This window comes from Arachis ipaensis, chromosome B03 (genome assembly GCF_000816755.2).
Source record: "Arachis ipaensis cultivar K30076 chromosome B03, Araip1.1, whole genome shotgun sequence".
Taxonomy (NCBI): domain Eukaryota; kingdom Viridiplantae; phylum Streptophyta; class Magnoliopsida; order Fabales; family Fabaceae; genus Arachis; species Arachis ipaensis.
Window position 1 is genome coordinate 129535331 of NC_029787.2, and position 12099 is coordinate 129547429.

The window sequence follows — 12099 nt, forward strand, 5'->3', positions numbered from 1 at the left end:
GCCAACTTTTTTTTTTATTAAAAAAAAAAAAAAAGAGCAGATGATAAATAAATGTTCCAATGACCGTCGGGAATATGTTTTAATGATCAAACATGTGAAGACAATCAAGGGTATGGACCTCTGTGTGTGTGTTTTTGTTTGACTAAATAATTGATGAAGTCAACACAGCCCAGTGTGTGAATAATTGTAGTTTTTACATTTGAAATTGGAGCTCACCGTTATGATATGGATCCAGTGGGAGAGAAGAAATGGGGAGATATTTTGTCATGGATTGCAATATCAACGACGCTCGTTATTGCAGTTGTGGATGGTAGAGAGTGCAGTTTTCCGGCCATATTCAACTTAGGGGACTCCAATTCAGACACGGGTGGCCTCACAGCAGCTTTTGGGCCTGCTCCGCCCCCCAATGGAATCACTTTTTTCCACTCCCCTGCCGGACGCTTCTCCGACGGTCGCCTCATCATTGATTTCATAGGTAACTACCATTCTCATTAATTACACTAATCAGTGATGTTTTCTTTTCTTTTTCCTTTTTTCTCTTATTTGTGTTGCCTCTGTGAAATAATAAGAGGATATGGATGTTTTACTAGATTACAGTTGTCTGATCTAGATCTGACAATCTTATCTTTTGTTTGTTTATGTACGACCATGTTAATCAGAATCTGTGCTGTTTTATTCCATATTTCTCCAGCTCAAAGCTTTGATTTGCCTTATCTGAGTGCTTACCTGGACTCTGTCGGCTCAAACTTCACTCACGGAGTGAATTTCGCAACCGCCGGATCCACTGTCAGACATCAGAATACCACGTTGTTTCAGAGTGGATATAGCCCCATCTCCCTTGATGTTCAGTCTGTGCAGCTCTCTGATTTCAAAGCAAGATCCAAACTGGCTCGCAAGCGAGGTGATTTGCAAACATTAAAGTGGTTAGTTTATTAAGGGAACCATGTATTGTAATCTGACTCATGTTATGCAATAAATATAGGAAGCGTGTTTAGGGAATTGTTGCCCAAGGAGGAGTACTTTTCTGAGGCTTTATACACCTTTGACATTGGCCAAAATGATATCACTGCTGGCTACAAGCTAAATATGACCTCAGAGCAAGTGAAGGCATATGTACCTGATGTTTTGACCCAGTTCTCCAATGTCATAAGGAATGTGTATGAGGAAGGTGGAAGGTCGTTTTGGATCCACAACACAGGCCCACTCGGATGCCTACCTTACATGCTCGATCGCTATCCAATGAGTTCAGATCAAATAGACAAATCTGGATGCGCCAAACCCTTCAACCAGGTTGCACAGTATTTTAACCGCAAATTGAAAGACACGGTTATGCAGCTGAGGAAGCAGCTGCCCGAGGCAGCAATCACCTATGTTGACGTGTACAGAGTGAAGTACAGTCTCATAAGCAATGCCCAAAAATACGGTTTCAAGGATGGGGTGATAGCATGCTGTGGGCAGGGAGGGAAGTACAACTACAATAACGCTGCAAGATGTGGCGCCACCAAGGTCGAGAATGGAAAGAAGGTGCTGATCGCCAAGTCCTGCAAAGATCCAAGTGTCAGAATTATTTGGGATGGGATCCATTACACTGAAGCTGCCAATTACTGGATCTTCCAACAAATTGCCAATGGATCCTTTTCAGATCCACCCCTGCCTTTAAATATGGCTTGTGAATTTTGATCTTATTATTGTGTACTAATCATTACCATGGACGTAGCTTTCATGGGATGATATGATATGTTAAAAGGAGAAACTTCGATAAGAATTGGCAAGTGCTGACAAACCGTACCAAATTGTAACTTTTGTGGCCACAAGTGGCTCATAAATGAAGTTTATTTTGCTTGCTTATCTAGAACCATAAATAATATCAAGTGTTGTGTGGTTATAACAATCAGCAACGGAAACTGCATCTGCAAAACACAAAAAAGCTTAGGAGAAGTAGCAAGGAGCACCCTAATCAAAATCCAAATGCCAGTCTCTGCCATAGCCACATCTTCTTTAACTACCACGCTATCCTCCCTCTGTAACTGTAACTGCAATAACAGTAACAGTAACCGTAGCCGATTATTTCGCAATTCTGTGTTCTTTCCTTCCTCCACTTCCCTCGCTAAACCCTCCTGCTGCTTCCTCCATACCACTCTTAATCCCAACACCGTCCACGACTCCCATGACTCCCCCGCCACCGTTGCTTCCGCCGCCGCCATCTCCGCCGCTATCCGCAAGGCTTCCACCTCGCCCGTTGAGTTCGCTCAGCGACTCGACAAGGACAACCGAAGCGGACTCCTCCTCCCCAGCCCCGACTTCCAGAGGCTCTGCCTTCAGCAGCTCCACCTCTTCCGCAGGATCGTCCCCGAAGCTGTTCTCTCGGTTCGTTCTCCCATTTGCTATATTCACTTTCGGATTCAATGTTGGAAGAGATTGCTGAATGATAATGCGTTTGTTTAGGTTTATGTAAGGCCAGCTGGAAGTTATGTGATGGATCAGTTGGAGCTACGGAGGGTTGCTCTCTACCCTGGAGATCCTCAGCCTGAGGAAGACGGCGCCGTTGTCATTCTTGTTGGTCATTTCAACATCCCTGCCGGCTTGCGCGCCACCGAGGCTGCACTTTCCAACTTGCAGGTTTCTTGCCTTATACTCATTATCATTCACTCTGCTTCTATTCATTATTATTATTAGGGTGCTCTTCATTGTTGTATGTGCGTGAATGTTATTTAATTGTAGGTTAAATTTGTTCCGGAATGTAATGCTGTGGTTCTTCCCATGGTGAAACATCCGTTTGTTGTTGGTTTCTTGGTTGCCGAGCTTCCTGTGTTGGAGGTGGAAAGGAGTGATCAGCCTCAGAGTGGTGCTCGCGATAGCCGAATGTCTGTTGAGGAAGCTTATTCTTTGCCTCCTTTTTTGGATATAGACAAGAAGTCGTGGGAAATTCAAACTCTTCGAGTCCAGGATGAGCCGGTTGGTATGTACAACTTCACTCCCGAACAACGATCGAATGCCATCAACATTTCACAATCTCTGGCCATGGCGTATGTAATGGATCAGGTTTGCATACTGTATCTTGCTCTTTTGAACATGACTCTAGCTCATTACTATTTGAATATGAAATGCTAGGATGTTCTTAAATTGCTTGTACACTGCTGGAGTTACCTTATTCCAATTCGCTAAACATATGCTACTTGAAAATACGATTTTTTAATTAAGTTTAAAATCGTTCATCAATTACTTTATTGAGTGAGACTGACTCTTAGCGTTAGGCATGCAGTGTAACTGCCTCTGATTGATTTCTGCATTACTGTACAACTTTTTGTTCCTTTTACAGAAAGCAATGTTACTTCAGCAATCAACATGGCAAAATAATGTTAGGATGGGTGACCTGGTCGAGCAAGTATGAGTTATTATTGATTGTTACTTTATCATTATTTTCTTCCTATTTTGGCCTGTACTAACATTTCTTCCACTAAATTTCTAAACAGATTCGTGGTCCTCTATTGAGCATTCAAACCTTAAGTAAAATCCTGTCTACTCAAACAAAGAAAAGTCAGGTTTGTACTTTCTCTAATTATAGTTGATGGAAACGTTACACGTCCTATCTAAGCATGGTTATAGGATGCCAATAGTATGCTGAAATCTGTTCTATGAAAGAAAACTATCTTTTAAATCAGTAATTTGGCAGATTTCATATGACATTGTTGAGGATATCCTGGTGCAAGGTGATCGACTAAGAGATGTTTTGGAGCAACTCCAAGAAGCTGTCTATTTGACAAAGGTACTTCTCTCTGTAATTTCTATATGCTGATAACCTGTTAATTTAGCTTGGGATATCTTCAAACTTGACAATTTTACTGTCTCTTCCTCTATCTTTTATCAAAGCCTTATGCTTTCTTGTATTATTTCTCACAACAAAGGATCCAAGACTGGTTAAACATAATTTAATGCTCAATTGATCTACAAGAACACGAGCCTTCCCCTAGATTGAGATTTTGACTTAGAGTTTGATCATGTATGCCCTTTAAAATGATTCTTTCCTTATTTGGAATTTCTTTATATGTATATATTGTGCTGAATGAAGATTTTTGTCCAATTTGCAGGCTAATATAGTTCGATACAATGAAGAAGCAATCAAGAAAATGAATGGTTCAACTCACATACTTGCTGAGTCGTCAAAATCTCAATTATTAAATAGTTTTCCAAGGGATGGGTCTACAAATAAAATGAATAATGAGTCGCATTCTTTAGCTACTGCCCATGATATAGAGATGCCCCTTCCACCTTTGGCTCTAGCTCCATTACAACCAGGAATCAGGTAGGTTTAGTTGGTTGATTATTAATTTAATAATGCACGTGGTTCTTCACTTCTTTTGATGATGTTATGTTCTCTTCCTGTGTATAATTTTTTCTTTTTGGTCCATTTGGTGTATATCCCCTTCAAGATGGAAATAAAACCCATCAATAATATCTTGTATATTTAATTTAACTTCCTTATTTCTTTTGGTATTCTGTTTTTGGCCTTTAGATATTTATTTCTCTCCTTTTTACAATTGGTTTCTGTTTTTCTTTTGCTTACGGTTTTCTGTTATGTCAGGAAGACCATGCAGTGTTTCTGAAGTATTGGCAGACCTGGTTGATGCTGTGAAACCTCTAGCCCAGAATCAAAAACGTGTAGTAGAACTAAATGAGCTCTCATCACATTTGCTAGCTGCTGTAGAAGAACCTGCTTTACGCCAGGCTTTCAGCAATCTTATCGAAGGTGCTTTATTACGCACACATGTCGGGGGAAAGGTTGAAATCGTGTCTACTGCTGCACCGGCAGGAGGTGCCCTTGTATTCATTGATGATGATGGGCCTGATATGCACTACATGGTAAACTACTGAATCTCTTCATTTTGAGTCCATTTATACTGGCTTCTAGTTCTATTCAAACATTTCTTGTTGGTTGCGATCTCTTTTCTGTAGACACAAAGGCGCTCACTCACACCGTATGGACAAGAACTCATGGCCGAAGACATGATTGAAGACAACATGACATGGAACTTTGTTGCTGGGCTGAGTGTTGCCCGTGAGATACTAGAGAGCTATGGATGTGTGGTGCGTGTTATATCACCTCGGACCAAAGATGCTCCTCTTGGTGCTGGTGGAACTCGTGTAGAACTCTGGCTTCCCTCTGCAATTGAAAGCTCTGATTTGAGCCTTGCATCCCAAGAGGTATAGCCTCTATCTGAAGTTCCACAGAATGCATTCGAAAAGATTCAGCATCAGGATCATGCTTCACAAAGTGGAATGAATGACAGTAAGAAAATAAGGGGTGGTACATATATATTGATAGTTCTTAAATGAATCAGTGATGTGTATTTGGTCCTGTGTATAGCTCGTAAACATCGTTGTGGTACATAGTTCAGTTCGTTGTGACTTTACTGTTAGCCATGTACACAATAAACAATGTATTGCATAATAGAAAAAAAAAACACTGATTGTGGTTTGAGACCATGCGCCTAACGCTTCAGCATTTGTATCGGATTTAAAGAATAGATGAACTTGTCTGAAGAATGATGAGGAATTTGACAGCAGCCCTCCTGTGTTCAAGAGAAATTAGCTAATAATTAAATGAAATAATGATTTTCCGTGGATATATAAAAGTTTGCTTTTCAATTTTTTAGTACACACATATATATCAGTTCATGTAGGTTATAATATGAAAAATAAATAAATTATTAATTGTGCATTTAATAGCATTTAATATACTAGTTATGGTTAAACTAATTAACATTTTGTTATGGTTATTATTATTATAACTAGTGGATTCATAGTCCAACATCCTCTTTTAATCTTGATCAGACTTTTCCCAGAAAAAAAAAAAAAACAGAATTCCTTTCTTGATTTTGAATGAGTTGAGTTGAATCTAAACATTTCTTTCCTATTAAGTTTTTTTATATAATTTTTTTTCCAAGTATTTTCCGATTCGAAGTAATTATAGTCATGTTTGAAAGAAGTGTCGGCATTTAAAATATTCGACTTTTCAACCAATTTTCAGTCCATGGTACTCATGGATTAGCCGCCTAATATTAGACAAAGTGACAAACCTCGTTGATTTTAAGCACCTCGCTACCAGGTTTCCCATATTTTCTACAACTTATTTGTCCTAAATAATTAATTTACCAAGTACCATTCATCATGAACAAATTACTATGCTGGTTAAATACTGATGTAATGTTAGAATATGCCGTTAACTAGGATTCCTTTTTCCTTTCTTTTTTGGGTTTCTCCTATTATTATTTATTTCCATATTAATATAACTGCACTTACTTCACTACCATAAGATGAGCCGTAAAAAAGAAGAAAGGGATTAGGAATTGGTTGAGATTGAGAAGTCAGCTAACATTCATTCCCACCTAAATCCCTGCTTTGACAATTACACGAAAAACCACCTCAACCTCATCCTATCTAATCTTTTTTATTTCCATACACTTTTAAATAATATAAAAAATATTTAATAATCTCTTTTACTTAATAAAAAGAAAATCAATTAAACTAAAAATTATCTTCTTACTTCACGAGACTTTTCCATTAAAAATAATACCTGCTGCAACATTAGTAACAGGTAATTTAATTATAAATTCAAATTCAAATTCTTTTGCCTATAAAACAAAAAAAAAGGAACCTTTTCAGAGCATAACTTGATAGTTATATGATTAATTATCATTATTATTTTATACTAGTGACAATTAGAAGAAAGGGATTGTGATCCAGCATCTTAAAACGCAACACAAAATCCCTGATTCATTTTTAAACTGTTTTATGCGTTTGGCAGTGATATATATAAACCCAAACCTGAGAGTGATAGACAAGAAGACACCAATCCCTTCAATTACTTTATTTTTTCTGTGTCCTCAGCTGTAAATTCCCTCTTTAATTCGTTGTCTTTCACGTTCGTTCCTCCATTGTCAGTACCCACAGCTCTTTCTTTTTCTGCTCATACGCAGCAACTAAAACAAGTTAACGTCTTTATTCTGCCAGATCTTGCTTCCTGTGCTTGTAGGGCTCGTTCATTCCCAGGTATAACCACTTCTTTGGATTGATTTTACTGAGATGAACTGTTTGATCCTTGTTTTCGTTGAAGATGCTTCGATATTCAGTTTCTGATTTTTGCTCATTGCAAGAACGGTTTTTTTTTTTTTGCAAAGGTGAAGTATATGCAGGGTCGGTATGGGTGTTGTTTTTTGTGGCCAGAGGTTCTCGAAGGTTCTTTCTACGAGATATTAGGATTGTTATCTGTTATACCTTATAATGATTGAATCTAACTTGACTTTTGCCGTTTTTTTTAGTTGGAAGTGGGAATTTGTTTTTTGTTTCCTAGGTTTATGGGGATTTGAGTTTTTTTTTAATCTTTGTTTAATCTTTAATTTTATTTGAATCTTTCAATGACGATTCCTTTAATTAAGGGAAGTGCCACATGGTTGCGTAAGTTACTGGGTGATTCTGTTCTGGGGAGAAGACGCATGCTTTTAGTTGGTAGTGGTTTATTTGTATCAATAATTTGGGCTGTGGAAGCGGGATATTTTCATAATAGAAGCTTTTAAGGAGATTAAGTTGAGTTGGAATTATGGGGATATATAGAAAAGAAGTTGCCGATGGCTTTAGCTATGTTGAGTTAGGAATTTAGTTAAAATGCTATTCTGGTGGATGGGTGATGATAAAATCTAAGGAGCAGCTACAAAGATTTCCATCAATGGGTGCATGGAATCTCTAGTGAGTAAGAAATTGGCATCTGGATGATCCGAGGTGGATGGTGGGATTGGTTGTGGCTGGATCAAATTCATGTGAGGGTTGAGAAAAAACTTCTCCTTAGAGCCACAAGTAGCAGGAAAGTAAGTTGTTGCAGTGGATGAAGTTGTAACATCCAAGAGGAAACAAGAACCACATGACAGACACTAAGGTAGTGGAGTACAGTTAAGGGAACTTTTGGGAACTTGCAGCATAATAGTAGCAGGGCAGGCCGTGGCATGGCAGTGGCAGTGCAGTGATTACATGTTGTAGTTATGGTTCAGACAGTAATGAGGAAATGAGAAGCTCCTTAATTGATGTTTGATTGATATGATGTGTTGGTTACAAAGCACTAATTCCTATTTCTACTTCTAATCTAGGTCAAGTATTAGTGTAATACAAATATTAGAAGCCCAACCTAGTCAGATTACTAATATTACCACTGTGTTCTAGACTTCTAGTGCACCAAGGTGTCGTAGTTTTCCAACTGGGATATTCAGAGAGTATTGTTTTTGGTCTTTTTCCCACATACTGGTGTATTTTCTCCTTTAGTTCTTTTAAACCATAGTGGGTTGCACTTATTAACACGTTTAGCACTTCCTTGTACATTCTGCAGGGCTTTTTTTGTTTAACACATCTTTGCTTCTTCTTCTGGGGATAAATCCACTTGATAGATGTTCAGTTCTTACAAGCAAACAGTCAGAAAAGCTTGGATATAATGGGGATCACTTCTCGCAGGTCTCTTCTTTGAAGATAACTAACTTTGCTATTTTGTCTTTTTTTTCTTTCCCTTCCTTTTTTTTAAAGGATTTTTTGTATCTAATGTCAAAAATCTATACATGACATTTGCGTACTATTGACTGCAGTTCTACAAATAGAAAACCAAGTGAAGGCATGAGACTCATTGTGACAACTTTTGTTGGAACATTTATTGGCTTCTTTATAGGAGTATCATTTACAGCATTGTCAACTAAGGTGCAGATTGAGTATCTTCGTCTTTTTGAGAAACATTGTATCTGAGTGAATTTTATTGATAATTTGATGTATTACGACTTTTCGGACTAACAATGCTTAACGCTTGCAGTTGAATCTCCCATCAAGCTTGCTCCCCTCCATCGATGTTCCTTTTGCTGAAGAGAACACAGGTGGCAATGTGCGGTCTTTTATGAAGAGTAATCACAATAAATCACAATATCAGTTATTAAATGATACAATGAAGGTACACATCTCACCTTATCAGATTTGGAAAGAATGTTAAAGGTACTGGGTTTGCAATGATCCAAGAAATGCAGTAACCCTTGATTAGAGTTAATTTATGCATGAAAATCCTTATGGTTTTTAGAAGTTTGCCTAAAAGAGTTGTAGCACGTAGGATCCTAGATTAAGTAATCGGAAATGATGTAGCAGAATAATGGATAAAAATGGCAGGTTTTCCTTCAATCTATATCTTCAGACTTCAGTGTGTTTCTTCCTTTTTTTTAATGCTTTTGAGCATGATCATGTATTTTTTTTTTCATATTGGGGGAGAATTGTTTTCCAAGGTTAAATAATCATTGTTGCATATTTTCATTTTCATCTTTCTCTGCAGATTTGGGTTCCATCAAATCCCAGAGGTGCTGAAAGATTACCTCCTTCAATTATCGAGGCTGAGTCAGACTTGTATTTCCGCAGATTGTGGGGTCTGCCCAGTGAGGTGTGTATAAAAGTGAACCAAGCGATACATATTAATTTTTGTTATCATGGAAATAATGTGTAGTAAAGTTCTTTCACCAGATTATTTGCTTGACTTTTATAAGGGAAACTTGCTCTAAAACACCAAATCCAATTTCATATTAACTTATGTGGCTTCCATTTTGCACTTTTCTTCTAGTTCTGTTTTCTTCTTATATTGTTAGGCTAATATTGTCTTCGAATGCTGGGGCCTTTTGTGTTTTCTTGGTGATGGGTTATACAGCGGATCTGATTAAGTTGCCAATTGCAGGATTTAACTTCTAAGCCAAAGTACCTTGTGACCTTCACTGTTGGTTATGATCAGAAATGGAATATTAATGCAGCTGTTAAAAAGGTTATCTCTTGTTTCCTTTCTTCTGTCCTCTCACTGCAGATATTTGTGTAATTTGTCTTTAAACTAGATCTGTCACTTTGAACAGTTTTCAGATGATTTTACGATACTTCTATTTCATTATGATGGTCGAACAACTGAATGGGATGAATTTGAATGGTCAAAGAAAGCTATTCATGTTAGTGCCCGCAAGCAAACCAAATGGTAAGATAAATAACTTAGAACCCATTACTTGTAAGTTTTGGTTTAGTTTTCTTCATTGTGATTTTTAACGTTAATACTGTTTTCCCTCCTAGGTGGTATGCCAAGCGGTTTCTGCATCCTGATATTGTAGCACCATATGATTACATTTTTATATGGGATGAAGACTTGGGCGTTGAGCATTTTAATGCAGAAGAGTGAGTATTATGATTTATCTCTCTCTCTCTCTCTCTCTCACACACACACACACAGTGAGAGTGACTTTTATTTTGATTTACTGATGAAGTTTGATATGCATCTTCAATTTAACCGCAGATACATAAGACTGGTGAAAAAACACGGGTTGGAGATATCACAGCCTGGTTTGGAACCTAATAAAGGGTTGACATGGCAAATGACGAAAAGAAGAGGTGATCGTGAAGTTCACAAGTAATGATGAGAATCCTGTGCCATTTCTTTGGGTGTCTAAGTAAAAAAGATATGAATGTGTCTTAACTGTTTATTTATTTGATTTATATTAGAGAAACAGAGGAGAAACCAGGATGGTGCAGTGATCCTCATCTGCCTCCTTGTGCAGCGTAAGTATTATTGTCGCGCACTCTGCTGTCTGCTCCCTCCAAGCTGTACCTCATTGTTTGATGCGTGCAGGTTTGTTGAGATTATGGCTCCAGTGTTTTCACGGGATGCATGGCGCTGTGTGTGGCATATGATTCAGGTAGGAATGTTCACTCTGTTTCTAAGCTATTCAATATTTGTTTTAAACACTTGATAGCGCATAATTCCAAATCTTTACAATGCAGAATGACTTGGTCCATGGGTGGGGTCTCGATTTTGCCCTTAGAAGATGTGTTGAGGTGAGTCCATCCTCCCATTACTGAAACTCATTGAATAATCTTTTGATATATTACTAATGTACTAAGATCCTGGCCATATGATATATAGCCTGCCCATGAGAAGATTGGAGTTGTTGATTCTCAGTGGATTATACATCAAAGTGTTCCCTCACTAGGGAATCAAGTAAGTGCCTTTCCATGATTCTTGTCATAAAGCTCATCTTAATTCTTCAAATTGCAGCTGTAAGATGCTCATTTGTTTTCTGGTTTGTGTTTGGTTGGTAGGGAGAATCAAAAGATGGGAAAGCACCATGGATGGGGGTATGTCACTCATGTTTCATAAAATGGATGGATTTTGATACTATAACATCAGCCTAGTTAGTTAATGTGTTTTGTTGGTGGCAGGTGAGGGACAGGTGTAAAAAGGAATGGACGATGTTCCAAAGTCGGTTGGCGAATGCAGAAAGCGAATACTTCAAGGCTGTTGGGGTTGATATGTTTAGTAATTCCACCACTCCATAAGCCTAGTGGACACTATAATGTATATCGCCCCCATTCAACTTCGATTATCATCATATCATTCTTATTTTTATTTTAATTTTTGAACACTTCTCATATAATTGGTTTTTAAGTTTTTGGCACTAGATGCTTGGGATCAGAATTTATAGATTATAGTCTAGCTAAGGATGAACCAATTCAATGTAGAGTTCTAATGCTAAAAGCGAGAGGAATACATGAAGGTAAATAATAGTTATGCTTTCGATTAACTCTTATAAAGTTCTTTTCAATATCTGCGCGTGGGGCACTTGGAAATAATATATGCTTAACTTTGGTCGAAATTGAATTGGTCCAAAATCAAACTAATATAATCACAAACGTTGTGGTGGACAATGACGGGCACTACGATAGTTGGAATCGTACGTTAACCACTAATTTCATCAAACCTTTCATTGGAACAATGTGTCGTCAATGTAATATGTTATTTTTAATTGGATTTAATGTAATATCGCCTAAATTTTAGGACTGTATTTGGAAGAGAGACAATAGATTGGGAGATAGAAAATTGAGAGACAAAGATTAAATTAAGTTTTTATATTATGTTTTGTGTAAAAGTTACATGATTAAAATTTACATGACTGTGTTATGTTTCAGTAGCATGTGTAATTGAAGAAAATACATATAGAAATTAAAAAATAAATTTAAAATTAAAAAAATTACATAAAAATATTTTTAAAAAAATATTCA

At 37.4% G+C, this 12099-nt stretch overlaps 3 protein-coding genes across 5 annotated transcripts in view; all 3 read left to right on the forward strand.

The window, feature by feature from the left end:
• The window catches only part of LOC107631696 (GDSL esterase/lipase At3g26430), a 2697-nt gene extending 847 nt beyond the window's left edge, over nucleotides 1-1850 (forward strand). Inside the window, exons 1-4 of one of the 2 annotated variants that reach the window (XM_016335219.2) lie at nucleotides 7-110; nucleotides 236-475; nucleotides 692-901; nucleotides 983-1850. In XM_016335219.2, the coding sequence (XP_016190705.1) occupies nucleotides 41-110; nucleotides 236-475; nucleotides 692-901; nucleotides 983-1680 (1218 nt within the window). In that variant the 5' untranslated portion in view covers nucleotides 7-40 and the 3' untranslated portion in view covers nucleotides 1681-1850. Of the gene's footprint in view, nucleotides 1-6; nucleotides 111-235; nucleotides 476-691; nucleotides 902-982 lie in introns of those variants that run through there. The other variant, XM_016335220.2, reaches the window with a different exon arrangement.
• On the forward strand, nucleotides 1969-5564 carry LOC107631695 (chloroplast sensor kinase, chloroplastic). The gene is made up of 9 exons (XM_016335217.2): nucleotides 1969-2367; nucleotides 2446-2619; nucleotides 2722-3042; nucleotides 3320-3385; nucleotides 3474-3542; nucleotides 3674-3766; nucleotides 4089-4303; nucleotides 4587-4860; nucleotides 4954-5564. Exons 1-9 carry the CDS (start codon nucleotides 1969-1971, stop codon nucleotides 5206-5208), a joined length of 1866 nt encoding a protein of 621 aa, XP_016190703.1. The 3' UTR covers nucleotides 5209-5564.
• LOC107631694 lies at nucleotides 6697-11624 on the forward strand. 2 transcript variants are annotated; one of them, XM_021119823.1, is made up of 16 exons: nucleotides 6697-7050; nucleotides 7179-7236; nucleotides 8375-8496; nucleotides 8625-8733; nucleotides 8843-8977; nucleotides 9347-9451; nucleotides 9740-9823; nucleotides 9909-10024; nucleotides 10117-10218; nucleotides 10337-10450; nucleotides 10543-10599; nucleotides 10670-10736; nucleotides 10822-10875; nucleotides 10964-11038; nucleotides 11140-11175; nucleotides 11260-11624. In XM_021119823.1, the coding sequence occupies exons 3-16, from the start codon at nucleotides 8477-8479 to the stop codon at nucleotides 11374-11376; spliced, it is 1191 nt and encodes a 396-aa protein (XP_020975482.1). In that variant the 5' UTR covers nucleotides 6697-7050; nucleotides 7179-7236; nucleotides 8375-8476; the 3' UTR covers nucleotides 11377-11624. The 2 variants fall into 2 exon arrangements, with proteins under 2 accessions (XP_020975482.1, XP_016190702.1); XM_016335216.2 differs by lacking the exon at nucleotides 7179-7236.